At 42.5% G+C, this 27,502-nt stretch overlaps 1 protein-coding gene across 13 annotated transcripts in view; it reads right to left on the bottom strand.

The window, feature by feature from the left end:
- Positions 1-4,575: 4,575 nt before the first annotated feature.
- PHC3 (polyhomeotic homolog 3) overlaps positions 4,576-27,502 on the bottom strand; it is a 218,140-nt gene continuing 195,213 nt past the window's right edge. For all 13 annotated transcript variants that reach the window (XM_073578888.1, XM_073578887.1, XM_073578890.1 and 10 more), the window contains 3 exons: positions 25,662-25,809; positions 25,333-25,558; positions 4,576-5,311 (listed from right to left, as the gene is read on the bottom strand). In XM_073578888.1, coding sequence (XP_073434989.1) covers positions 5,157-5,311; positions 25,333-25,558; positions 25,662-25,809 — 529 coding nt within the window. In that variant the 3' untranslated portion in view covers positions 4,576-5,156. The remainder of the gene's footprint in view (positions 5,312-25,332; positions 25,559-25,661; positions 25,810-27,502) is intronic.

The following is a 27,502-nucleotide window of genomic DNA, read 5'->3' as shown; positions in this document are numbered from 1 at the left end:
TACCGCCTCAACACATTAACCTAACTATCCCTGTGTGGCAAAGTCAAAAGTTTTACCATAACCAGGTTCCCCGTATCATGCTCCCACATGCTTTATGCATTTATCAGCCCTCTGTGTTTGTACTTTTACACACTTAACATTATGGCTTATCCAAACAATCAGGGCAATTGTTACCACCCACCTTTCGTGTCTACCTTTTTCTTCATAGATTGTAAGCTTGCGAGCAGGGCCCTCATTCCTCTTCGATTATTGTTATGCTGTAATGTCTATCGTCTGTACAAGTCCCCTCTGAAATTTAAAGTGCTGCGGAATATGATGGCGCTATAGAAATAAAAATTATTATTAATTATACTGCCCCATAAATAAAAATATCTCCCATACTGTGCAACTGAGCAAATAATTGCCTGTTCTTTCTGCACAAAACCTCTCCCCCACACTGCCCCTCTGCAAAATGCCCCCACACACTTCCCCTCTGCAAAATGCCCCCCCCACACTGCCCCTCTGCAAAATGTCCCCTGCACACAGTTGCTCTGCAAAATGTCCCCCGCACACTGTCCCTCTGCAAAATGTCCCCCGGACACTGCCACTGTCCAAAATGTTCCCTGCACACTGCCAATCTGCAAAATGTCCCCTGCACACTGCGCCTCTTCAAAATATCCCCCACACAGTGCCCCTCTTCAAAATGTCGCCCGCACACTGCCCCTCTGCAAAATGTCCTCCGCACACTGCCACTCTGCAAAATGCCCTCGGCACACTGCTATTCTGCAAAATGTTCCCTGCACACTGCCCCTCTTCAAAATGTCCTCCGCACACAGCAACTCTGCAAAATGTCCCCCGCACACTGCCCTTGTGTAAAATGTCCTCCCCGCACACTACCCCTCTGCAAAATGTCGACACACTGCCACTCTGCAAAATGTCCCCCAAACACTGCTCCTCTGCAAAATGTCCTCCGCTCAATGTCCTTCTGCAAAATGTCCTCCGCTCACTGCCCCTCTGCAAAATGTCCCCTGCACCCTGCCCCTTTCCATATATCATCCCTCCCACACTGCCATTTGGAAAATATTCCTCCCACTAACCCTCTCGAAAATATCATCCCACACACACTGCCCCTCTGAATAAAGTGCACCCCACCATCACTGCCGGTCGCAAAAATGTGTCCCCTTTCACTATTGTCACCCCCATTATGAGCCCTTATTGTGACATTAATCCCCTTTCCCCTCATTCAAAACGATAACCAATTTAATCTTCGGCTCCTTGATGGAGTGCTTACTGTTGTCTGCGCCGTATCGTTTCCTTTGCGGTGTGGTAGTTCTTTGTCGGCAGCAGCGTGATGACGTCAGCAGCGAGCCTGACAAGCGCTAATCTGCCCCAGTCCAGGGGCGAGTGTTCAAATGTATTCGCGTCTGAAAGATATTTCAGATATTTGAATATATGAAGAAGGAAGTCAGCATCTCCTGGACAGCTCTGTGGGCCACAGCAAAAGTTTTGGTGGGCTGTGGGTCGTATGTTGTGCAGGCTGGTCTGTGCAAGGGTTAAGGACACTGTATTCCAAAGTGCTTGCAATACTGACTAGTTTTGTATGGCGACTGTCAAGATTTTTAAAAAGATGCAATTAAGAAGATAATTTTTAAACAAAGAGAAGATCTGGATGCTGGAATATAACTTCTCAGCCACAACAGTTTATGAAAAATTGCCTTCTTCTTGGAGGGTGGCTTTAAGTTTTTAACTAACATGTGAAATAATTACTTGTGAAAACATTTGCATTAATATTATATAGCTTTATATATTTAATATGTACACACAGTGTTATATTTATACTGGCTACAATGTTTAATAAGTAATTAAACGGTTAATGGGTTTTTACCCTGTAAGACCACACTATGGATCTGGTGGATCTCCTGGCATTACATTTAACATCAGCAGAAAAGCTTCAAGGTGTTTTCCACTACAATGATATTGATGACCCACCCTTAGGAGCTAAGATGCAGTACCCACAAATGGCCACTATGCAGTGTATAGAGCTGTGCTCCTGCTCCGTACACTGTTCACATCTGACTGCCCGAGATGATAAAAGCTGTCAGGTTGGTGGGGCTGCAGCACCCCACTGATTTGACATGGATAGCCTATCTTAACCCCTTAGTGACTGGGACAAGTTTTAAAAAATCTGACCAGTGTCATTTTATGTAGTAACTCTAGAATGCATCAACATATCCCATTGATTTTAAGATTGTTTTTTCGTGCCACATCATACTTTATGATAATGATAAATTTAGGTTGATATATTTTGCTTTAATTTATTAAAATATCAGAAATTCCGCACATTTGTTTTTTAAATTGAGATTTTCAAACTTTTAATGATTATCCCTTTAAGGCCGGTTTCACACTAGCGTGCGGCCTAATCCAGATAATCATACCGCATGAAAACATTAACAACATTTCCCTCATGTCTGCTTTAAATCAGCACCATTTGTAAAATGTAGTTTTAGTTTGATAGCATTTTAGAAGGTTCATTTTTTCAAGGAAATTTACAAAACTTATTTTTTTAGGGTCCTGTTCAGTTTTGAAGTCACTTTGAGGGTCCTATATATTGAAAACCCCAAAAGTGATACCATTTTAAAACCCCTCAATGTATTCAAAGTTGCTTTCAAGTAGTTCATTAACCCTTCAGGTGCTTTTCAAGAATTAATTCAAAGTGGTATGATGTGAATGAAAAAGCATCAGGACCACACGATCAAGATCTCAGGGTGCCAATGCGGTTAGAGAGGGAGCCGCCACACTTTGTTAACCATCTAGATGATGTAATCACTATTAACAGAAGCATTTAAGTGGTTAAATGACCATAGTCGGTACCAACACTGATCGCGGCTGATGCAGCAAGTTGTCAGCTATAGTGTACAGCTGACGGCGGCTACAAAATTGTCACCCATCGGGGGATGCTACTCTCTTACATTGCAGGTCAGTAAAAAGATGTAATGGTGGTTACTAAGGGGTTAAAGATACAGTAGGTCAGCAATATAATTACAGCGGAAAAACCCTTTAAATCACCAATTCTTTGCCTGCTGTGTCTCTATGACACATCAGATGACAAATACCACAGTTCATTTAGTGACAATTATTACTAACACATAATAAATAATAAATCTGAACAGAATTACATTTAAAGTTTATCACTCACAGCTGAAATGTTTATATGTGTACATAGCCTCCATTGCATATATTCAAAATACTTGAAAATATTTTTTCCATATACTATAAGAAAACCAAGGTGCCATATTGCTTGAAACCACATTCATTCCTACATTTCATCCATCATACCTGATGATTTATGTGACAATTGGGGGGAGAGAGAGTGGGAATCTTCTTTTCAGTAAGGTCAATGCAACTTAAGGAGGGAAGTCCTGATAAAAAGTCAAATATACCTACATATGCATAACATTTTAAGTTTTACAACTTATTAATACAGTTATTAAAGATGCCCTGATCTTCAATATACAGGAGAGCATTTTCTATGTCAGCACCTCATCAATGATGTGTATAAAAGGGGTTTTCCCAAGAACAAAGTACATTTTGATCAATAGATTTTGGTATAAAAATAAGTTACACAATTAGATGTGTTAAAAATAATGTTCCTGTGCTGACAATCTTATAAATGCGCCCCTGCTGTGTACTGTGTAATGGCTGTGTCTGACCGTGCAGGAACATGGTCTGATCATACCACAGCTCCTGGGCAGGGGAGGAAGCAAAAGAGAGTACAGACAAGACAACATGGGATCACAGCTGATTATTTCAGTGAAGTTTACCATTTTTCTGTGAGTTAAAACACTGTTTTAAACCGGAAGAGACAGGTTTTCCCCTCACAAAAAGCAGCAGCTGCAATCCCATGCTGTAATGTCTGTATACTCTTTTGCTTCCTTCCCTGCCCAGGAGATGAGCTATGATCAGACCATGTTCCTGCATGGTCAGACATGACCATTACACAGCACACAGCAGGGGCACATTTATAAGATTATCTCCACACAGGAACATTTTATTTAATCACATCCCATAGTTGAACTTATTTTTATTCCAAGATTTACTGAAATCTACTGAAAGTTTACTTTATTCCTTCGTGGGAAAATCCCTGTAAAGAGATTGGCTGACTGCTGAAAAAACTTTTTGACAGTTAGAGTGATCAATGAGTGGAACAGGCTGCCACGGGAGGTGGTGAGTTCTTCAATAGAAGTCTTCAAACAGAGGCTGGACAGACATCTGTCTGGGATGATTTAGCGAATCCTGCTTTGAGCAGGGGGTTGGACCAGATAACCCAGGAGGTCCCTTCCAACTCTACGATTCAATGATTCTATGACTTCAATAGCTCAGCCAGTCTTAGTCATTGTTATAGCTAATTAACAGACAAAAAAAGTGGACTGTCTTAGCTACTGAAATAAGCAGTGAGTGATATTTTGCACTGTTGTAGTGCCGAATTATAAAACAGCCTCGTGTCGAGTCCATTGCAGACGTGACCCTGTCTGGACCAGGGAATGGGGTGGATATCTGAAGACTGGGGCACTTATGATAAGTAAACTATAACAGAACGATGCGTAACGTATTATTTTATCCACATTTAAAACTGAAAAAAGCCTTTAGTTGCATTTCATTCTCTCATCATATTACAAACCTGCTTTCACACTGAGATCACGGGTATATTACATAATAATACATTGTGGAGTAATCCTAGTTAGTAAATCCCATGCAGAGCTTTCGTATTCCTGATGTTTTACATTATGAAGAGCACTGGCAACCTGTTGTGCCATACTGGATTCTCTTTCAGTACGATAGAAAAATACAAGGGGTAGAAAACATACACTGGAAGCTTGTGTATGGTTACTATAGCTTTACAGAATCTGGGGTATAGAAAGTGAAGGAATTGCAATAAACAGAAATTAAATATAAACCTTGTGATCATGAAGAGGACCATCCAGTGAAAAGCATAGAGGACGTGCTGATTTATGTATTATATGTAACAATCGTAATAAAGCTTTCCATAGACAGGCCCAAAATGTAATGGCTTACACTGATGCACGGAACGAATGACTAAAAAAATGTTCCAATGTACCGGCTATCAGCCTGCAAAGTGAGTTCTTCACTGTACAGAGTCAATGTTGCCGAACAGTGTACTATGTGTCCTTTAGTGAGTTAATGCGAGCACAGATCTTAAGAGCTGGTCCCAACTTAATATTCATGGTGCTCATCAAATGATCTTCCTTTAGTAAAAGAAGAGCCTGTCCATCAATTTCCTGCGTTCTGAATTCATCGGCGATCTCGTGGCAGCCTGGACAAACATAAGAAAGTGGTGAGCTCTTGGTTCTAATATATCATACAGTCAAGAACGCAATGTAGGGTAAAGACATGTGGCAGAATTGTTCCACCGATCTGAAAGGAGCCATATGCTGGCTGCACAATCAACTCAAGGAAATCTAAACTTTTCGTGTGTTTTTCAGCCAGAAATTTCTAGAACTGAACCCCACTGGTAAATCATTTGCACTCTTTCTAAAATATGACATATAAGTACATTATAGTCGAGTAGGTACATCATAATACAAAGTGGTCAAAGTGTGCAAAGACATGTTGACCTTAACCCCTGTGTTGCGAAACTCTTCGTGACCAGGCCAGTTTTTTCAATTCTGACAAGTGTCACATTATGACGTAATAACTCTGGAATGCTTCAACATATCCCAGTGAGTCTGAGATTGTTTTTTGTGACATATTGTACTTCATGATAGTGGTAAATTTTGAACAATATATTTGGGGTCCAATTGTAAAAATATTGGAATTTTTAGAAAAATTTCACAATTTTCTAAATTTATTATGCGCTTAAACCAGATAGTCATAGCACACAAAACAGTTAATAAATAATATTTGCCACATGTCTACATTACATCTGCAGCATTTTTTAAACATATTTTTTTGTTAAAAGTGTATTAGCAATTTCTCATTTTTTCCAACAAAATTTATAAACCATTTTTTTAGGGACCACATCATGTTTGAAGTGACTTTGAAGGGCCTATGTGACAAAAAATACCCCAAAGTGACACCATTTTAAAATCTGCACATCTCAAAGTGTTGAAAAGAACATTCAAGAAGTTTATTAACCCTTTATATGCTTCACAGGAATTAAATCAATATGGAAGGAAAAAATAAACATTTTAATTTTTCCCATAAAAATGTTTCTTTGGCCCTGATGGTTTTATATTCACAAGGGTAACAGGAGACAATGGATAATAAAATTTGCTGTACAGTTTCTCCTGAGTACACCAGTATGCCAGATATGGTGGAAAACTACTGTTCGGGTGCATTGCACGGCTCAGAAGGGAAGGAGAGCTATTTGACTCTTTGAACACAGAATTGGCAGGAATAGATAGCGGACGCTATGATGTGTTTGAAGAGCCCCTAATTTACCTAAACAGTGGTAACCTCCCACAAGTGACCCCATTTTGGAAACTACACCCTCCAAGGAACTTATCTAGAGGTGTGGTGAGACCCTTGAATCGACAGGTGCTTCACGGAATTTTATAACATTGAGCCATGAAAAAATACATTTTTCACAGAAAAAATGTTGGTTGTGCCCCAAACTTTTAATTTTCAAAAGGGTAACAGGAGAAAATGGACCATACAATTTGTTGTACGATTTCTCCCGAGGAAGCTGATACCACACGTGGTGGAAAACTATTGTTAGTGAGCACAAGGAAAAGATGGACTAAATCCAAATCACCAAAGAAATTCAATAAAACAAAATGCTTTATTAATACGAAAGATAAATCTATGTAATACAACATTTGTAAAGGTCCATCAGATAGAAGACAAGAAAAATACAGTAAGGTGTCCACCTATTTGTTTAAAAACTACAAAGCTAACACAAAGAATGCTAATAGAAGGTCAGAACAGCACCAAAATGTAGATCTGTCAAATAAGGACTGGTATCAATGAATGTGCATTGGGTGGAATACCCTCCCTCGGCGCCGATGCATGGCGAAAGTGCCAGAAATTACGCATACAGATAGGGGGAAGAACAATCTCGTCATATGTCGGTTCTAATGGCCCACATGTGGAAATTTAACTCACTGTTATATATAAGGTACACCCCATCACCAATTACAACATACCCCTCTCGTTAAAGCCACAGCAAAACGAGAATTGGGGCTCAAATGGCTGGTGTCCTCTCTCCCTATTATTGGTAAGCAATTTTAATGAACTCTTATAGTTTTCACTATGCCTTTACTGCCTTGACTCACACAGTCTATCATGACACCGAGATGGCTCTTTAACTATGGAGAAATGCTCTTGCTTGAGAATATTAGAGACATCACATTGCTTTTTTTTATCCTTTGATGAACTTGCACTTTAAATTCATATACTTTGGTTAAACATTTTGATGTCATATTTTTGTGTCTGATTATATGTGAGAATATGCACTTGCATTGATACCAGTCTTTATTTGGCAGATATACATTTTGATGCTGTTCGGACCTTTCAATTAGTATTCATTGCTTTGACTTTGTACCTATTAAACAAATAGGTGGACACCTTGCTGTATTTTACTTGTCTTCTCTCTGGACCTTTACAAATGTAACATTACATAGTTTTATCTTTTGTATTAATTAAGCATTTTGTTTCATTGAATTTCTTTAGTGAGTTGGATTTACTCCATGTTTTCCTTGTGTCTCATTATTAGAAGTACATCACCCCATACTATATTTTACTTGTGGTGGAACTCTAAAATAGGTTATGTTCCTGAACCCTAAACTGAATGATGCTTTGTTTCTCTTTTCTTAGGATGCTCAGAAGGGAAGGAGCACTATTTCACTTGGCTGGAATCGATAGCAGACGTCATGTTGTCATGTTGCATTTGCAGAACCCCTGATGTGCCTAAACAGTGGAGGCCCCCACGGGTGACCCTATTTTAGAAACTACACCCTTAAGAAATGTATAAATTTATCTAGAGGTATGGTGAGCACCTTTAAAACACATGTGCTTCACAGAATTTTATAACATTGGGATGTGAAAATAAAAAAAATAATTCTTCCAGCAAAAATGTTGCTTCAGGGCCAAAAGTTGTAATTTTCACAAGGGTAACAGCAGAAAACAGACCATACAATTTGTTGTGTAACTTATCCTGGGTCCAGTGATACCCCATATATAGTGGAAAACTCCTGTTGGCAGGACGGCAGGGCTCTGGAAGGGAAGGAAGGAGCGAGCGCAAATTGATTTCTGGAGCACAATTTTAGCTAGAATAGATTGCGGATGCCATGTCACATTTGAAGAGACCCTGACATGCCAAAACAGCAGAAACTCCCACAAGTGACCCCATTTTGGAAACAACAGCTCTTGAGGAATTCATCTAGGGTGTAGTGAGCATTTTTAACCCTCAGGTGATTCACACAATTTCATACCATTGGACTGGGTCCATAGAAAATTACAATTTCTTCCACTAAAATCTTGCTTTGGCCCCAAGTTTTCAATTTTCAAAAGGGATAATAGGAGAAATTGAATGCTACAATTTCTTACGCAATGCCAAACATGTGGATGCTAAATGTGGTTTAGGTACACTGTGTGGGTCAGAAGGGAGAAAACATTAGGATTTGGGAGCGCAGAATTCCCTTGATTTGTTTTTGGGGGTAAGGAGCCATAGCGCTTTTTCAGAGCCTTTGTGCTACCAGTAACAAAAAAGCCCCCTATATTTCCATTGACAGATTTCGTACCTGAGTGGGGACTTGTTTTTTGGGAATTGAGTTGAAAACATTTTGCATAATATTTTGGATATTTATCCTGTGCTCTATGCTGAGCACCTAGATCAGGTTTACATCTAAATCTCCGAGTGACATGATTCAGATGAATCTCCAAGGAATCCATTCACTATAATGAGGCAGCAGAATTACTCTGGACTCAGTCGGGCCTCTGTTCAGTGTTGTCCTTCTTTTCAGTGGTGCACAAAAGTGTGGCCGACAGCGCTTTTATGCACATCTAAAATAATGGACACTGCTGGATCACAGGCGGCCAAATTGCGTCTATAGGACCTCCATCTGCCTCATTATAGGCAAACTTCTGCCAGTGGTTCCGTCTGAATCACATTTTTTTCAGAGATTTACCCCGGTGTAAGTGCTCAGTTTAGAGCCCAGGATAAATGTGACACAAGCTTTACTGCAATCTTTTGGAGGCAGAATGAACAAATCAACAGTAAGTGAAGAATTGGTTTTATTTCTTGCACCGCTGCTCATGCGGTATAAATGATTAGACGACTTTGTTCTTCGGTTCAGTGGGTTTACAGCGATACCAGATTTATAAAGGTGTCATGGGGTTCTTCTCCGATACCACACAATCAACAGAGTGAGGGAAGTGTGAACAATCCCAAGACCTTTATTATAGGCAAAATTAGAAGGTCCATAAACAATCCACCACACTGAGGATACAATAGTCCAGAACACGAATGCAGTTCAGTAACAGGATAAAATGTCCAGGGCGATGAGAGTCCAAATAATCCAGCAGCCTGAGGATAAAAAGTCCATACGCTTCCCTTTCTCTCTGACATGCTATATTCCCACGATCCTCACCACACAGGAACTGACTTCCCCCTCCTGTCCTTCCCAGCCCCCTCCCTATGTCCAGTAGTAATCAGACAGGTTGGGGTGGTTTTCAGGCCTCCCAGACCTGACAAAGGTGCCACGGGGATTAAGACACTACAGGGGGGTCATCAAGAAGACATAGATACAGTCAGGCTGCAGACAGTAAGTGAGGTAATTCAAAAATCAGCATTTTGGAAGGTAATTGAGACTCTAGACAATATGGGGAATACACGGAATGATACAAGGCAACAAGAGAACATTATGAAAATCAGTGAAATAGAAATATACACAAAATGATACCCACATAGCATATCACACCTTCACAACTTCTCCCCCCTCATAATAAGGGAGCATGCTATGAAGTCTACAAAGACCTCTGGCCTGCTCACTTTCGTCCACATTGCTCAATCGTTTATAGCTCCTTGTACAGTGGCAAGGGTAGGTTGGTCTGGGGAGCCTATGGTTCTTCTTGTCGAGACAGTCCATCGGCGTTCTGGTGTTGGCTTCCCCACTTGTATTGGATGGAGAAGCTGTAGGGTTGTAAGGACAAGCTCCACCGCAGAAATCTTCCATTGTCCCCTGATACTCGGTTCAGCCATGTGAGGGCATTGTGGTCTGTAACAATTGTAAAGTCTCTGCCATACAAGTATGGCTGCAATTTTTTTAGCGCCCATACGATGGCAAGGCACTACCTTTCAATAGTGGCATAGGCAACTTCCCGATGCAGTAGTTTCCAACTGGCAAAAACAACAGGATGTTCTTCTCTGGCGGCGTTCACTTGGCTAAGTACTGCCCCAAATCCCAAAGGTGGATACATCTGTCTGCATGAGGAAACTGCACTTATAATCAGGGGCAGCCAAGACAGGAGCAGTGATGAGGGCGGTCTTTAACACTGAAAAGGCATCCTTGCATGCAGTCTACGTCACATTCCTAGGCATGTTCTTGTGGGTCAGGTCGGTTAGGGGCTTGGCCAAGGTGCTGAAGTTAGAAACAAATTTGTGATAGTAACCAGCAGTTGCTAAAAATGCAAGTACCTGCTTTTTAGTCTACACCAGTTGCTAATGGCTTCCCCTTTGGCAGGCTCAGGCCTTAGGTTCCCACCCCCTACTCTATGCCCAAGGTACTGCACCTCAGCCATCCCTATTTGGCATTTGCCAGGGCGAATGGTCAGTGCTGCAGCAAGGATACAGTCTAGCACTATGCCCAAGTGTTTAAGATGTTGATCCCAGGTGGTGCTAAAAATGGCAATGTCATCTAAGTAAGCACAGGCAAAGTCCTGACATTGTTGTAACAGTCGATCTACCAGCCTCTGGAATGTAGCGGGGGCAGTTTCATACCAAAGGGCATTCCCAGGAACTCAAAAAGCCCAAATGGAATAATGAAGGCCGAGCACTCCCGAGCGTCCTCCGTTAGGGGTATCTGCCAGTACCCCTTACTCAAGTCTAACGTGGTCACAAATTGGGCACTGGCCAGACGATCCAATAGATCATCAATCCTGGACATGGGGTAAGCATCACTTTTGGTGGCATCATTTAATCGTCTGTAATCAACGCAGAATCGTGTTGTACCATCCTTCTTGGGGACCAGGATGACAGGAGACGCCCAAGAACTGTGAGATGGCTGAACAACTCCCAGTCGTTTCATCTCCTCCAGTTCGTTCTTTATCATACCTTGAACAGCCTCTGGAACCCGGTAGGCAGCCTGCTGGATGGGGCGTTGTCCGGGGGTTTCCACATCGTGGCTGGTGAGAGTAGTCTTCCTCGGCTTTGAGGAGAAAGCAGCAGCAGCCCTCGGCCTTAGTACGGCGAAAATATACCTTTTGTATATCCGATAAATGGGAGCCCAGGGGCACTTGTTCCAGTGATCCTCCCGCTTGGGCAACCTGGAGAAGATCGGGGAGATACTCGTCAGCGGCGGTATCACTAGGGGGGGTGGCAGACAGCTAGAACAGGCAGAGATCGGTCGTGATAGTCTTTCAGCATGTTAATGTGGACGGTTTTCTGTCGTCAACCACTAGAGTCCAGGGCAATAAGGTAGTTAAAAATCTCACTTTCAAAAAATATGCCAGGAAATTTAAATCATAAGGTGTACATGAATCTCCTTTAAAAACAGTATACGGTACTTTATTCAAATCTTTTGTAAAAAAAACACCTAACCCAGTGTAGAGAGGTAAATATATAAACCAAAAGATACAAAAATAATATTTGACCAAAACAAAGCCTGCCTGCCACAACCCTACAATAACCTAATCTTTCTCCTTCCTTGCTGTGGAGGTTGGCACCCTAAGAAACGATTTTTTGGCGCCCCCACTCAACGTGGACTATCCCTCTCTCCCCTGATTCACCCTATCAATATAGGTGGTAAAACAATATAGTAAAGAAAGGAATGAACGGAATAGATCCTTATAAAATACTAATACACATAATACAATCCATAGGTTGTCCTTATTGGTTAGGCAGTACAGGCACACAAATAAAACAAAAATTGCAAAAACCTGCCCGCTCAATGGCTACCTGGCAAATCTTAATATATAAAAAGTCCTAAGCAAAAAGCACTACAGTATCAATAAAAGAGCATAATGAAATGAAATTTGTATATGAATTGAGGATATTCCACCACCATCCCTTTGCAATAGTCCTCATATACCAGCTCTATCCAATAGCGTCCTATTAAAGAAAAAATAGAGCAGGTACTTTTTTGGATCCAAAATCAAACAAAATGACTCCTTAGATGGTCCTGTACATAAGATACTGTAGCACCAAAAAATTTAGCCCAAAATACAATGGAGCTAAACATAAGATTCAGGATATTCCACAAAATCCACTTAAAATATCCAAACTCTATATAATGGCATCATGGCACAGATGATATTAGAGCAAATTCAAATAGGACTTAGCATGAGTTGACGCCTCAACGCGTTTCCCCGTTCACACGGTTCATCAGGAGGACCAGATAACGTAGTTACCAGATGCCATGTTGATGCTTTCAGCATGTTAATGTGGACAGTTTTCTGTCGTCAACCACTAGAGTCCAGGGCAATAACGTAGTTAGTGTCATTAATTTTCTTGACAACCTGATAAACTGCTTGAAGCTTGTTGGCAGGGGAAGCAGTAATCATGAGCACTTGTTGTCCTTCCATAAATTCCCGGGTCCTGGCATTACGGTCATACCAAGTTTTTTGTCTGGACTGGGCCATTCACTGATGTCCTTTAGCCAAGGTAGCTAGCTGGGCGAGACGGTCTCTGAACTCTAGAACATAGGGAAAGATGGGCATTTCGGTGTCTGAGATGCCTCCCTCCAAATGTTCTTTCAGAAGAGTGAGAGGCCGACGGACCTTCCGGTTAAACAGTGGTTTGAAGGGAGAGAACCCTGTGGACTCTTGGGGAACCTCACGATAGGCGAAGAGGAGATGTGGCAGGTACTTTACCCAGTCTTTTTCAATGTCAACAAAAGCCCTAGGAATATTTTTTTGGGTTCCATTAAAGCGTTCACATAGTCCGTTGGTCTGCGGGTGGTATGGGGTGGTGCGAATGGCTCGAACACCAGGTATGCCATAGGGACTGGACCAGATCTGACATGAACTGAGTGTCTTGATCCGATATTTCACTAGGAAACCCTACCCGGGTAAAGATGGTAACAAGGGCCTTAGCTACCTTTACTGCTGTAATACTGGACAGGGCCACAGCTTCAGGATACCTAGTGGCATAGTCCACCACGGTCAGGATATATTTTTTCCCCGACTGGCTGGGGTGGGCCAGAGGACCTATGATGTCGACAGCTACACTTTGATATGGTTCTTCAATTATGGGCAGGGATTGCAGGGGTACCTTATGTTGAGCTCCTGGATGCCGCATTCGCTGGCACACATCGCAGGTGCGGCAATAATGGGCTACCGACTGCAAGATGCCAGGCCAGTAAAAACTTTGGGTGAGTCTCTTTTCAGTCCTTTTCCTCCCTTGATGCCCAGCCAAGGTAATGTCATGGGCCAGTTGGAGTAGCTGTGCCCAGTACTTCTGAGGGACAATGAGTTGCCTGGTCGTTGCGTCAGGGTTGCCCTTGTCACTGACCTTTGTTACACGATAATACAGTCCGTTTTCTCGAGTGAAGCCATCCCCATTATCTCCCATGTGCCCAGTTTCTGCCTTTTGCCTAAGGGCTGCTAAGGTAGTGTCACCCTCTTTTTCTCTCCTAAACTCCTCTCTGTCCCAAGACTCTCCTAATGTAGTAGCAACGAACGTATTGCTTACCAACTCCGATGCGGTTTGTGTTGGTTGCTCCCCGGTGAGGTCCGGATGATGTAGTGCTTGAAGGGCCTCTAGTCAGGTGACTGCTCCCACAAATTGGCATTGCAACTCCCCAATGTCATTCCCAAGGAGGATATCTGCAGGAAGTCCTCCCATAACTCCAATCCAACACAGTTTTTCTCCACAACCATAATCCAAATGCACAGAAGCTCGCTGTATATATTTGCAGGCACCCCCCCGCCAAGACAATTGGAATTCCGGGTCCCTGGTAAATTGCCTTGGGTCGAACCACACGGGGGTCAGCGATAGTCAGGAATGCCCCCGTGTCTCTAAATCCTGACACTTTGTATCCATCACTTAAGACGTCCTGCAGGTGGTGTTGCCATTCCTCTGGGTAGCTAAAGGACAAAGCCCGGAGTCCGTACACTCCAGGAGGGGTATCTATGATGCCGTGGTTGGTGGTCCACTCTGGTGGGGGTGGTGGTAGCTCTTCCTCAGGCGGGATGGAGTGTACAAGATGCACTGGACGAGGTGGGGCTGAGTGGGGCTCCCTCCGAATCCTTGAGGGACAGCCAAACTGCAAATGTCCAGGTTGCCCATACCCATAACATATCCTCTCTGTGATACCCCCAGGTTGTGGTCGGAACTGTTGGGGCCCAGGATGGTGAGGCGTGATTGTCATCGGCTTGCGACTAGGTGGAAGGGCAGATATAATTGGAGGGGAACAGGGCGCGGGAGCAGGCCGTGGTTCATTGTCCAGAAGCCTGCTCCATTGCGGCCGGATAGTAAGGGCTTCATTTGCCAGGGCTGCAGCTCTATCCAGGGTACACGGCGTGTGCTACCGGACCCATTCCCCTACCTCTGCGGGGCACTTGACAAGAAATTGTTCTATAAAGAACGCCTGTATAACATCTCCCACAGTAAAGGCGTTTTCTGCTTCCAGCCATCTCCGACATGCCTGGGACATCTTATGTGCATACATCCTAAATGATCCCCCTGCGGTGCGTGGGAGGTCTCGGATCTTGGCCCTATACGAGTCTGTGGTGATAGCATGGTAATCCAGGATAGTCCCCTTTACAATGTTATAATCCTGATTCCGCTGTGCGTCAATGGTTCGTTAAGCCTCCGCCATGCTACCGTTCAGGAGTCCCACCAACAAACGCATCCAGCCAGAGTGGGGCACCTCCATCACAGCACACTGCTGCTCAAAGTCCTTGAAGAACCCCTCCACATCTCCGGAAGCCTCATCAAATGGCTTAAACTCTGCCCGGGTGATCCGTACAGGTTCCTGGATCATTGGGTTTACACTCCACATTGCGTTACTCCCTCTTTCAAGCTCCATTGCTTCTTGTCTCCACTGTGCCTGGCAGGCAGCCTCCTCCTTGTACTCCTGAGAGACGCCTTGGCCCAGAACCGCCATCTCTTCTTCGTACCACACCAACCACTGGCTTTTTTGGATGGGGATCCCTGTCTCCAGTGCTCGTTCTTTAGACATCTGGGAGGAGGTGGCCAGGCTAGCTCCCACCAGTAAGTCAATTAAGGCTTCTTTGTTCAGTCCTTAGTAGTTCAGGCCCAGGTCTCTGGCTCTCTCCTGTAAACTGGATACAGTCCAATTTCTGTACTCACTCTGTGGGTGGTTCTCCATTGGGTTACACTCTGTTGATCCCACTGCTGCCACCAGTTGTCACGGGGTCCTTCTCCAATACCACACAATCAACATAGCAAGGGAAGTGTCAACAATCCCAAGACCTTTATTATAGGCAAAATTAGAAGGTCCATAAACAATCCACCACGCTGAGGATACAATAGTCCAGAACACGAATGCAGTTCAGTAACAGGATAAAATGTCCAGGGAGATGAGAGTCCAAATAATCCAGCAACCAGAGGATAAAAAGTCCATACGCTTCCCTTTCTCTCTGATGTGCTATATTCCCACGATCTTCACCACACGGGAGCTGATTTCCCCCCTCCTGTCCTTCCCAGTCCCCTCCCTATGTCCAGGAGTAGTCAGACGGGTTGGGGTGGTTTGCAGGCCTCCCAGACCTGACAAAGGTGCCTCGGGGATTAAGACACTACAGAGGGTCATCAAGAGACATAGATACAGTCAGGCTGCAGACAGTAAAGGCCCTGTTACACATAACGATGTCCCAGCGATCCCACCAACGATCCAACATGGATGGGATCACTGGGACATCGTTAGACAGCCCCTCCAGCGATCAGGACCAGCGAGCAAGCTGGTTTCCAATGTAAACAGTGGGTATCCAAGAGCCGTGCGGCTCTTAGATACCCGCTGTTTATCTTCGAAACCAGCGTGCATGCTGGTTTCCAAGGTAAACAGCGGGTAACTAAGAGCCGCGCGGCTCCTAGATACCCGCTGTTTACATTGGAAACCAAAGTGCAGCGTCGCTGATCGCTGCCACACACGATGCATGCTGGCCAGCGGGAGACCAACGGTCAAAAAACGGCCCAGGACGATCCTGCACGATCAGCGATACCCGGCAGGGGGGCCGGTTGCTGATTCATGTCACACACAGCGATATCGCTGGCGAGATCACTGTGGTGTCACAAAATCAGCGATATCGCTGTGTGAGACGGGGCCTTAAGTGAGGTAATTCAATTATCAGCTTTTTGGATGGTAATTGAGACTCTAGACAATATGGGGACTACACGGAATGATACAAGGCAACAAGAGAACATTATGAAAATCAGTGAAATAGAAATATACACAAAATGATATCCACATAGCATATCACACCATCACAAAAGGTTTATGTTTAGCTGCTTTCACACACTAGAAAATGCTTGTTTTTTTACAAAAACAAGTTTTTGCATTGCCATATTTTGATAGCTATAATTTTTCTATATTTTTTCTGACAGTCATGTGAGGGCTTGTTTTTTTGCACGACGAACTGACGTCTTTATTGGTACCCTTTTTAGGAACATAAAAGTTTTTAATCGCTTTCTAATCCGATTTTTGGGAAGCAGAATTAAAAAAAAAAAATTTAGGAATTTTTGTCATCCCGTTCTCCGTGTGGTAAAATTGATACGATAACTTTATTCTTTGGGTCAGTACAATTACAGCAATACCACATTTATACCATTTTTATGCTTTGCCGCTCTTACGCAATAAGAACAATTTTATAAAAAAAATAATTGTTTTTGCATCGCTTTAGTCTGAGAGCTATAACTTCTTTATTTCTCTGCTGGCGAAGCTGTATGGTGGCTTATTGTTTGCAGAACAAGATGACGCTTTCAGCTATACTATTTTTATTTAAATTCGACTTTTTGATTGCGTTTTAATCCACTTGTTTTTGGTGGTATGATGAGAAAACAGTTTTTTGCCAGTTTTTTTTTTTTTTATTTTAATGGCGTACACTGAAGAGGTTAACTAGGGTGACAGCTTTATAAGTCGGGTCATCTGGACGCAGCAATACCAAATATGGGAACTTTATTTGTTTATTTTTGTATATACAGTATATATATATATATATATATATATATATACATACACACACATGTATATACAGTATGTATAATATTTCTAGTTCTTTTCTTGGGTGTGTCAGCGCCTTCTCTGAGCAGTAATTTACAGGCCACTGTACCTGGGTGACGCCATGGCCATCTTTCAGCCTGGAGTCACCATGGAAACCATAGGCACAACACAATAGCAATTGCATAGTGCCGATCAGAGCAGAGAGGGAGCGCGCTCCTTCAACCCGATCGATGTCGTTTTTGACAATGGCATCAGAGGGGTTAAACAGGGGGTCAGCTTTCAAATAGCGCCCACACCCACTTTTGATCACGCTGATGCTTGGCGTGATCCTGCTTGATCGTCACGCCGTACATGTACAGCGGCTTGCGGGAATGCACCTCCCGCGGTGCCCTAATTATACGGTGGATGTCGTGAAAGAGTAAAAGAGGCTGCTGTTTCATACAATGGGCTATCTTTACTCATCAGACAAGGGCCAATATGGATTGTCAATTCTGGCCAGCAAATCTTAGATTTTTCATCATAAAGCCCAATGCTGGTGCTGTCTAGGAGAGCATCAATATCCAGTGGTTAGGACAGGGGTGCACAAAATTTTTGGGTCCAAAAGCCACATTGTGATACTGAACCAATCCAAGGGCTTCACTAAAAATTCAAGGGGCATTACCTTCTGTGAAATTTATGGCATATTGAAAGTATATACCATAAATGTCTAATAGAGTAAAAGAACAGATTAATCCAGCTCACCGCACTGCCTTGCTGGTAGGATCCAAATCCTGCGCACGGATTTGACAAGGCAGTCAATCAATAGTAGAAAAAAAGGGAAGAAAGTTCCAGCGCTAGGAATGGAAAATTAAAAATCCATTTTATTGTGCCAATGCATATTAAAATTCCAGCAGGTACAGCATATCAGTCGGATGACTGCAGAACAACGCGTTTCGACGCCTCAGGTCTTAATCATGTTCTCAATCTGTCCTAATGTCTAATAGGTACAAATTCTACTTACAGGGCTCTTACCGTCACCAAAGAGCACGCCAAGGCTGTGTGTCCATGATGAGTCTTTTTCACGCTGCATATTTTCACTGCACAAAAAATGCAGTATCTTACAGTTCCAGAAATGTGGATGGGATTTAGCTCATGCCTCAGTGCTTTTTTTTTTTAACATAGAGTAAACTGACCTGCGGTGTGTGTTTCAAATCTGCAACATGTCAATCTCTATTGTGGGTACATGTCTGCAAATGCGACATGGTATTACAAAAGTCAAATTACGCCCCCTTTCCTTCTGTGCCCAAACAATAGTTTCTAGCCATGGGGTATTGCTGCTTGGGAGAAACTGTGCAAAAAATTGTGTTTTTTTTTTCATATTACCCCATGTGGAAATGAAAGATTTGAGGCTAAAACAATATTTTAGAGGAAAAAAATGAATACCGTATATACTCGAGTATAAGTCAACCCGAGTATAAGAAGAGGCACCAAATTTTGCCATGAAAAACTGGGAAAACTTATTGACTCGAGTATAAGCCGGGTATGCATTGTCCCCTCATCCCTATCCTGGTATACATGGTTCCCCGTCCTGTCCTTGTATGCATGGCTCCTTATTCCCTATCCTTGTATGCATGGCTCCCCCATCCCTGTCCTTGCATGCATGGCTCCCCATCCCTGTCCTTGTATGCATGGCTCCCCTGGACCTGTCCTTGTATGCATGGCTCCCCTGGACCTGTCCTTGTATGCATGGCTCCCCCATCCCTGTCCTTGTATGCATGGTACCTTCCCTGTGCACCCTCGCTGCATCTCGTTCGGCACCAGCAGCTCTTCCAGCTGAGCGATCACGTGGCCCCGCTTATTAAGTTAATGAATATTCACTCCACCTTAATGAGCGGGGCCATGTGATCACTCGGCCAGAAGAGCTGCTGGTGCCAGAACGAACAAGATGCAGTAAGGGCACGCAGAGAAAGTAAGTAGGATGTGTGTGCGAAGCCGGCGGCTGCGGCTGCAACTGTGCGAGCTATAACATAGTAACATAGTTATTAAGGTTGAAGGGAGACTTTAAGTCCACCTAGTTCAAACCATATCCTATCCTAACCTGCCCTAACATGTTGATCCAGAGGAAGGCAAAAAAAAACCATGTGGCAAACAGTAAGCTTCACATTGGGGAAAAAAATTCCTTCCAGACTCCACATACGGCAATCAGACTAGCTCCCTGGATCAACGCAATATTAAGGAAACTAGTGTATACACCCTGTAATATTATACTTTTCAAGAAAGGCATCCAGTCCCTTCTTAAATTTTAGTAGGGAATCACTCATTACAACATCATATGGCAGAGAGTTCCATAGTCTCACTGCTCATACAGTAAAGAATCCACGTCTGTGAGTATGCTTAAACCTTCTTTCCTCCAGATGTAGAGGATGCCCCCTTGTCTCCGTCACAGGTCTAAGAGTAAAAAGATCATTAGAAAGGTCTTTGTATTTTCCCCGCATATATTTATACATTGTAATAAGATCACCCCTAAGCCTTCGATTCTCCAAACTGAATAACCCCAAGTGTAATAACCTGTCTTGGTATTGCAGACCCCCTAGTTCCCTAATAACCTTGGTCGATCTTCTCTGCACCCGCTCCAGTTCAGCTATGTTTACTTATACACCGGAGACCAGAACTGTACACTGTATTCTAAGAGAATACAGAGAAATGAATAATCACTGCCAGTGCAATGAATATTCATTTCTCTTTAGCAGCGGGCTCCTGCCTCCGTGACCCACTGCTCTGCCGATCCCCATCCTCCGTCGTCTTTCTGGGACAATGACTCGTGTATAAGCCGAGGGGGGCGTTTTCGGCACAAAAGAATGTGCTGAAAAACTCGGCTTATACACAAGTATATACGGTAATTCATTTTTTTAATTCTTCTTTATGTAAATTTCTATGAGGCACCTGAAGGGCATAATTTCCTGAAAGCAGTTTTAAATACTTTATGTGGTGAAGTTTTTAAAAAGGAGTGATTTTTTATTTTTAGATGAGGAGGGTTAATATATAGGTACTAAAAAGTCACTTAAAAAATGAATAGCTTTCTAAGAATAATAGATTTTTGAGATTTCCTTTAAAATATAAAAAAAATGCTACTAAACTTTTAGGCATTCTAACATCCTAACGAAACAAAAGAAAGTAAAAAAAATGATGCTGATGTAAAGTAGCTTTATGGTACATGCTATTACCTATTTTGTGTGGTAGCAATATCTCACTTAAAAGCATAAAAATTAAAAGTTTAACGCAAAAAATATCGACTTCAATTTAGCACGAACACGTGCTACTAATTTTGCATTATAATGTGAGACGGAAAAAAAAACAATCTTAGCATCGCTGAGATACCTAGAAGCATTCCAGATTATAACCACATGAATTGACATGTCAGATTTAAAAAATGGAGGTGTATTTTAATAAAAATAAAATAATAATAATAAAAAAATGGAGGTGTATCAGGAAAGTTAAAACAGGCAGCAACAGAAAAGGGTTAATGAAGCACTCCAGGAAGTTTCTCTTAACTTATAAAGCGCAGTAAGCGCTATTAAAGAATAATGTAGAGGTTTTTCTAATATCCGCCTCTGTTAGTTGAAATTTATATATGCCTCTGTGTTGTTTCACATCATAATAACTTCCTTGCCTCCTATATTATTCCCTTAATGCAAACTACATTTCCTATGATGGAAGTGGGGGGAACTAGATACATTGCTCTTGATCCTATTTAAAGGCAGGCAACAATAGATTGGTGGCATATAAATGCAATCATCAGATGTATATACAGCAGTCTTAGTGTATCCTATGTGAAGTGCACACAGCAATCTCACTGCAACCTATGTGAGTTAAATACAGCAGTCTCAGTGTATCCTATGTGATGTATATACACCAGTCTCAGTATATACTATGTGATGTATACACAGCTGTCTCATTATTTCTGATGTGATGCATGCAGCAGCCTCAGTGTTTCCTATGTAATATATGCAGCAGTCTGTGTATCCTACGTATTGTATATACAGCAGTCTCAGCGTATCCTGTGTAGTTTATACAGCAGTCTCAGCATATCCTATGTGATATATATACACCAGTCTCAGTGTATCCTATGTGATGTTTCTACAGCAGTCTCAGTATTTCCTATGTGATGTATACAGCATTCTCAGTATATCATATGTGATGTATTCATCGGCAGTCTCAGTGTATCCTATGTGTTGTAAATACAGTAGTCCCAATGTATCATAAGTGCTATACACAGAAGTCTCAGTGTATCCTATGTGTTGTATATATACCAGTCTCAGTGTATCGTACGTGTTGTATAACAGTAGGTTCAGTGTATCATATGTGCTGTATACAGCAGATTTGCAGTTTATCTTTTGTGAAACATACAGTAATCTCCTTATATCCAAAGTGATGCCAGCAGGGATTTAATACGTGTTTATGTCATCACATAGCTCACACAAGTCAGAGATTTACATCCTATCAACACATTAGTCCATGGACTCCACTTTGTGTCATACTAGAGATCACATGACCCAAATGACTATAATGTCTGTAAAGCACTGTAGAATTAATGGCACTATATAAATGAGTAAAATACATAAATAAATACATAAAATAATAAAGTGGAAAGTGTATAGATGTAATAGAGCTTTGATGAAACAAATTGCTGCTGGAATATTACTGCTGAGTATGCATTACAAGTGCAAAACAAAATCCTGGCATACTACTTTAAGTTACAGTTAGATATGCCAAAAATTGTTTCTGTCTCTTACATTGTTACACTGCTATAATTATTCTCATAGCAGAAAATCGTTCAATGTCTGACAACTCCAGCATGAGGAGTTGATGGAAATCTATCAGAAAATGACCTATTGCAACACAAAAACTTCATATAAACATGTATTTTTCTAAACATTTTTGCAATATTTTGTTCCATATCACAATTTTTATTTATTAGAAAACAAAAGTATGAATCTTTCAATTTTCATGGTGGTTTACAGGCTGTTTTAAGACTTAAAATTCCTCTCTTTCCAGGAAGAGTTTACAGCAGTTTCCTTATCATCATAGACAGGATTACACTGACTGGTAACAACTTTATACATAGCTGCTAACAAAGGATCCATTCACCATTTACAATAGGTCACAGCTGACTCTGCTCCTCCTCCCTTCACAATGACTTTTTCACATGCTCATGTGAAGCTTCAATACAAAAGATAGTGTCTGTTCATTGTGTCTAATGAACAAAACATTGCCAAAAAATGAATAAATTTAATACAAAAACCCAATTTAAATTGTTCCTTTTCTGATGACCGCTTCTCTATAAGCCTCCTCCAAACACAATATATAGCCGTCATCTGAAGGCTTGTTCTGCCTACAGCCATGTCTCCCGAATGCCCCATAAAAAGGAATGCTTGGTTTGCCTGAGCCCTACTGTGTTCTCTATGAGAGAGTTGCTGCCAGACTCCTTTGGCACTGGCTTATTGGCCGGAGAACAATGAATATACTGTTGGTAATTTGATGCACGCAATCCTTCTCTCACCATCTCTTCCCTCATCATATGTTGGGAGGCCCCATGGGTAAGACTGTCAGCAGGACTGGCTTACAATCTAATGTGTATTGGGGGTTTTGATGGAGAAGGATGAACTGTATTTTTCTACTCACACTTGTAGTAGAGAAAAATTAAAATCTATAAAGACCTTTCCAGAGAGGGGACATACCACCCTCACACTGAACATCTGAAATCTCTATATATAAAATTGAATGTGTGTGTGTATGTATGTCACCAACCGATCACAAAGAATCTTTCATTTCACTAGAGCTGTTCAAAAGAAGCTGAGCTGTGATTGGTTGCTATGAGTAACAGTTTTCCTTGCAACCAATCACTAAGCATCTCTCATTTCACCAGAGCTGGTTAAAAGAAGCTGAGCTGTGAATGGTTGCTATGAGCAAGTTTTCCCACTTGACAACACCTCAGCAGACACTGACATGGTGGGAGAAATCTAGTATCCCTGGGAACATAAGCTCCCAGCCATTGTCTGCCCCCAGAAAGGAGCAGAGAGCACATGACAGAAATGAATCACCCCCTCCCGTGCCTATGTACCCATCACACATCCTCCATCCCAGAGGCACATCTTCCCTCTTAAATGGATCATTGGTATGGAAGTCAGAGCAAATCCATCCAGCGCTTTGGTTTTGACCCCAGGCCTCTCTTAAAGGGATCCCCGGTATGGAAGTTAGGACCGTTCCACTCAGCTCTGTGGTTCTGACCCCAGGGTCTCTTAAAGGGATCATTGGTATAGACGTTAGGGCAAATCCATCCAGTGCTTTGGTACTGACCCCAGGCCTTTCTTAAAGGGATCCCCAATATGGAAGTCAGGGCAACTGACTTCAAATGCTCTGGTACTGACCCAAGGGATCTCCTGTATGGAAGTTAGGGCAAATCCCTCAGCGCTCTGATTCTGACCCCAGGGTTCTATTAAAGGGATCATTGGTATGCAAGTCAGGGCAAATCCACTCTGGTTCTGACCCCAGGCTCTCTTAAAGGGATCCCCGCTATGGAAGTTAAGCAAATCCACTCAGCGCTCTGGTTCTGACCCAAGGCCCCTCTTAAAGGGATCCCCTGTATGGAAGTGAGGGCAAATCCACTCTGCGCTTTGGTACTGACCCCAGGCCTCTCTTAAAGAGATCTCCGGTATGGAAGGTAGGGTAAATCCCTCAGCGCTCTGATTCTCACCCCAGGCTTCTATTAAAGGGATCATTGGTATGGAAGTCAGGGCAAATCCACTCAGCGCTCTGGTTCTGACGCCAGGCCTCTCTTAAAGGGATCCCCGTTATGGAAGTTAGGACCGTTCCACTCAGCGCTCTGGTTCTGACCCTAGGCTGACGGGATGATGTGGGATATTAGGTGTAGTAGTCCGGTGGCTCTTGCTGACGGGATGATGTGGGATATTAGGGGTAGTAGTCCGGTGGCTCTGGCTGATGGGATGAGATGATGTGGGATAATAGGAGGAGTAGTCCGGTGGCTCTGGCTGACGGGATGATGTGGTATTATAGGGGGAGTAGTTCGGTGGCTATGGCTGACGGGACGACGTGGGATATTAATGGTAGTAATCCAGTGACTCTGGCTGAGGGGACGATGTGGGATATTAGGGTAGTAGTCCGGTTGCTCTGGCTGACGGGATTGTGTGGGATATTATAGTGAATGTGGCTATGCGGAGTGGGTGGGGCTTTACACTCAGCTTTATATATATAGATAAAATCATTATAATTTGTTATAACTAACCGTAGTTAGTTACTTTGCCCGGGCAGCGCCAAGCTCTTCAGCTAGTTATTTATAACTGGGAAAGTGAGAAACTAATTATAACAGGGGAAATGAGAAACTAATTATAACTGGGGAAGTGAGAGAAAGCTTCAACCTCTTTTGAAGTACAACCTCATGCAGTGACCAGGTAACTACAACAGGAGATTTGCTCTGAGAGCCAGACACCAAGGCTAGGGTTTGTATCTTCAGAGGTGGAGAAGTACACTTCTGAGGAAAGAGCTTTCTCTTTTCAAAGGACTGGTCTCAGACTTTCTGGAGCCAGTGCTCAGTGATGAATATTGGGGTTTGCATTGATCCGATATTTAGTGGAGATATATTTTTGGGGTTGTAGCGAAGGGATGAACATAATGCATTCACTCACATCACCGCAAGGCCAGTCGAATACCTCCAACTTAATATCGGGATGATGCTACCCATACCACAACAGAAAACATGATGAGAGAGAACAATATCTCACACCTGGGACCTCCAGGTGTGAAGATATTCTTAAAGTTGGGGATCTCAATCTTGGGGATGTGCAAAATCATTCTGGTGTCCTCCCTTGACAACACTGCTTAAATAATGCCTAAACATGTTATTTTTGGGATTTGTCATGAAAAAGATAACATACACTGTAAGTCATCATATCCCTATTAGTCATTCTGTATGGAACCTAATAAAAATATCTGCAAATACCTGGTAAAGAATATATGAACGCCCACACATCTTCAACTGTCCATAGGGATGGCTCGGTCTGCGCATCAGGTGGTGACTCAGGTGGTGACTCAGGTGGTGAGGATGCTTTCCTTAACTGAAGACGATGCAATTCTTGCTCCCTCTCACTTTGTCGCCGCAAACGAGTGGTCATACGCATTGGGATGGGATTCTCTACAGCTTCAGTACAGGAATATGAAGTGGAGTGCTGAAAGACAAACACATAGGTTCTAGCACTAAACTGACTCAAATAGATCATTTGAGAAATCAATGCTCAATCATTTGAGAAATCAATGCTATATATTACTAACCTGTCTTAAATAGTGGTCTCTAATTGATACTCCAGAGCTGTGTGGACGCCTCCCACGTCGGCCTGGAATTCCTTCTGGCTTTCTACTCCATCTGTTGCCCTTTTCAGCCTTGTAAAGCCCATGACGCTTTATAGTGCTTATGTTATACCTTAAATAATTTGTTTTGTTAAAACATATGACAAATCATGGAAAACATACAGCTAATCCAAGAACTACAAAAATAGTTTTCCTAGCAGTAAAAGAGCGGCCACTGATTGACTGTATGGCTCACATGGCATAATGATGTCATGGAAGACATGGCGCCAACATTGTCCGAGCAGCGCTGATGCAGAAGGTGAGTATGTTATTTTTATTTTACACAGTGGACTACTTCATTTATAAAAGAGGTTGTCAAGGTAATGAACAATCCCTTTAAGGCTATGTGCCCATGTTGCGCTTTTGAAGCAGAATATTCCTGAGCGGAAACGCACACCCTCTTCCCGGGAAAACGCATGCGTTTTATGAAGCGCTTTTGTAAGCGTTTTTGACGCTTTTGTTAAGCGTTTGAGCATGCGTTTTCCTAAGCATTTTTGCAATACAATTGTATGTATGCGAAAATGCGTGCGTTTCCGCAAAATTAATGAACATACTGCGTTTTTTTCACTTAGCATTTCCACAGCGGAAAAAAACGCACCATTAGCACAACATGTGCGTTTTCCATTATATTACATTGGATGCTTTTCTTAAGCGTTTCCGCAGCAGAAACACTTGTCTAAAGGCGCTGCGGAAACACTTAAAAAACGCAACGTGGGCACACAGCCTAAAGCACCACTCTAGCGTTTTTTTAAATTAAATTTTACCGCTGGAGTGGTGTCCCTAATCTAAGTCCTCTACCCTCAGCATTATAGCTACCAAACGCTGTCTTCATCTGTTACCAGCCCTGTTACTGTTGTCTTCTGCAGTTTTTGACTTACTGGATCGCACTAGTGTTTGCTGGGAGAGCCAGAGGTCACTTCTCGACGCAAGTCTATGAGAGCCAGAACAAGGACCTCATAGACTTAGACACTAAGAGTTTAATCACACCAGAATTGCTCAAGGGTATCAGTAGGGATTAACTAATATTTCAAATCCAATAGCCAAAGTCCAAAAAATCCCATTTTAACCAATGTAAAGGGAAACATAACTTTTAATTGTTAACCCCTTAATGACCGCCGAAACGCCTTTTAAAGGCAGCAATTAATAGTACTTAAATTCAAGGCACTGTGGAAAAAGTGTATAGTGCCCCCAAAGTTGGAATTTCTCCAGAGTCTCGGCTGCCGGGGGTAGCCGAGACCCCGGAGAACATGATTTGGGTCGGTTTTTACCGACTCCGGTTTTGCAATCGCCGTTATTAACCGTATAACGGCAACCGCAAGAAAAAAGTCTGATGTGCCATTTAATTTCTCTCTCCTCTGATGTGATCGACACGCGTCGGACAGGGCACTCCACAAGCTCCCCCACATGTAAGAGGGCTATTAGGAAATTCTTTTGGGCTATTCTATCTGTGTATTATGTGCAGAGCAAGCTGTGTGTGTCTATTTTTACATGGCATGACTTGTTCTCCTTCACTTTGGTTTTACTTTAACTCATCTTTGCAGGTTTATTCATATTGCTGCAGCAGTATTGTTGGACATGCTTTGAGTCCATAATTTTTTTGATACATTATTCATTTACAGGTTATTGTTACTGGCATGTACTGAATTATGTTCTGCTTTGAATTAGTGTTATTGATCACCTTTATTACACACTGCTCTCCTCAGATTATTGTATTTTATGCCCACTAATTTTCAGCCCCATGGGGGATGCTTGTTTGGCTTTATCAT

This window comes from Dendrobates tinctorius, unplaced genomic scaffold (genome assembly GCF_039654945.1).
Source record: "Dendrobates tinctorius isolate UK_male_01 unplaced genomic scaffold, ASM3965494v1 ptg000060l, whole genome shotgun sequence".
Classification (NCBI taxonomy): Eukaryota; Metazoa; Chordata; class Amphibia; order Anura; family Dendrobatidae; genus Dendrobates; species Dendrobates tinctorius.
The sequence above is the reverse complement of the archived record's forward strand: the minus strand, read 5'-3'. Positions and strand labels throughout refer to the sequence as shown.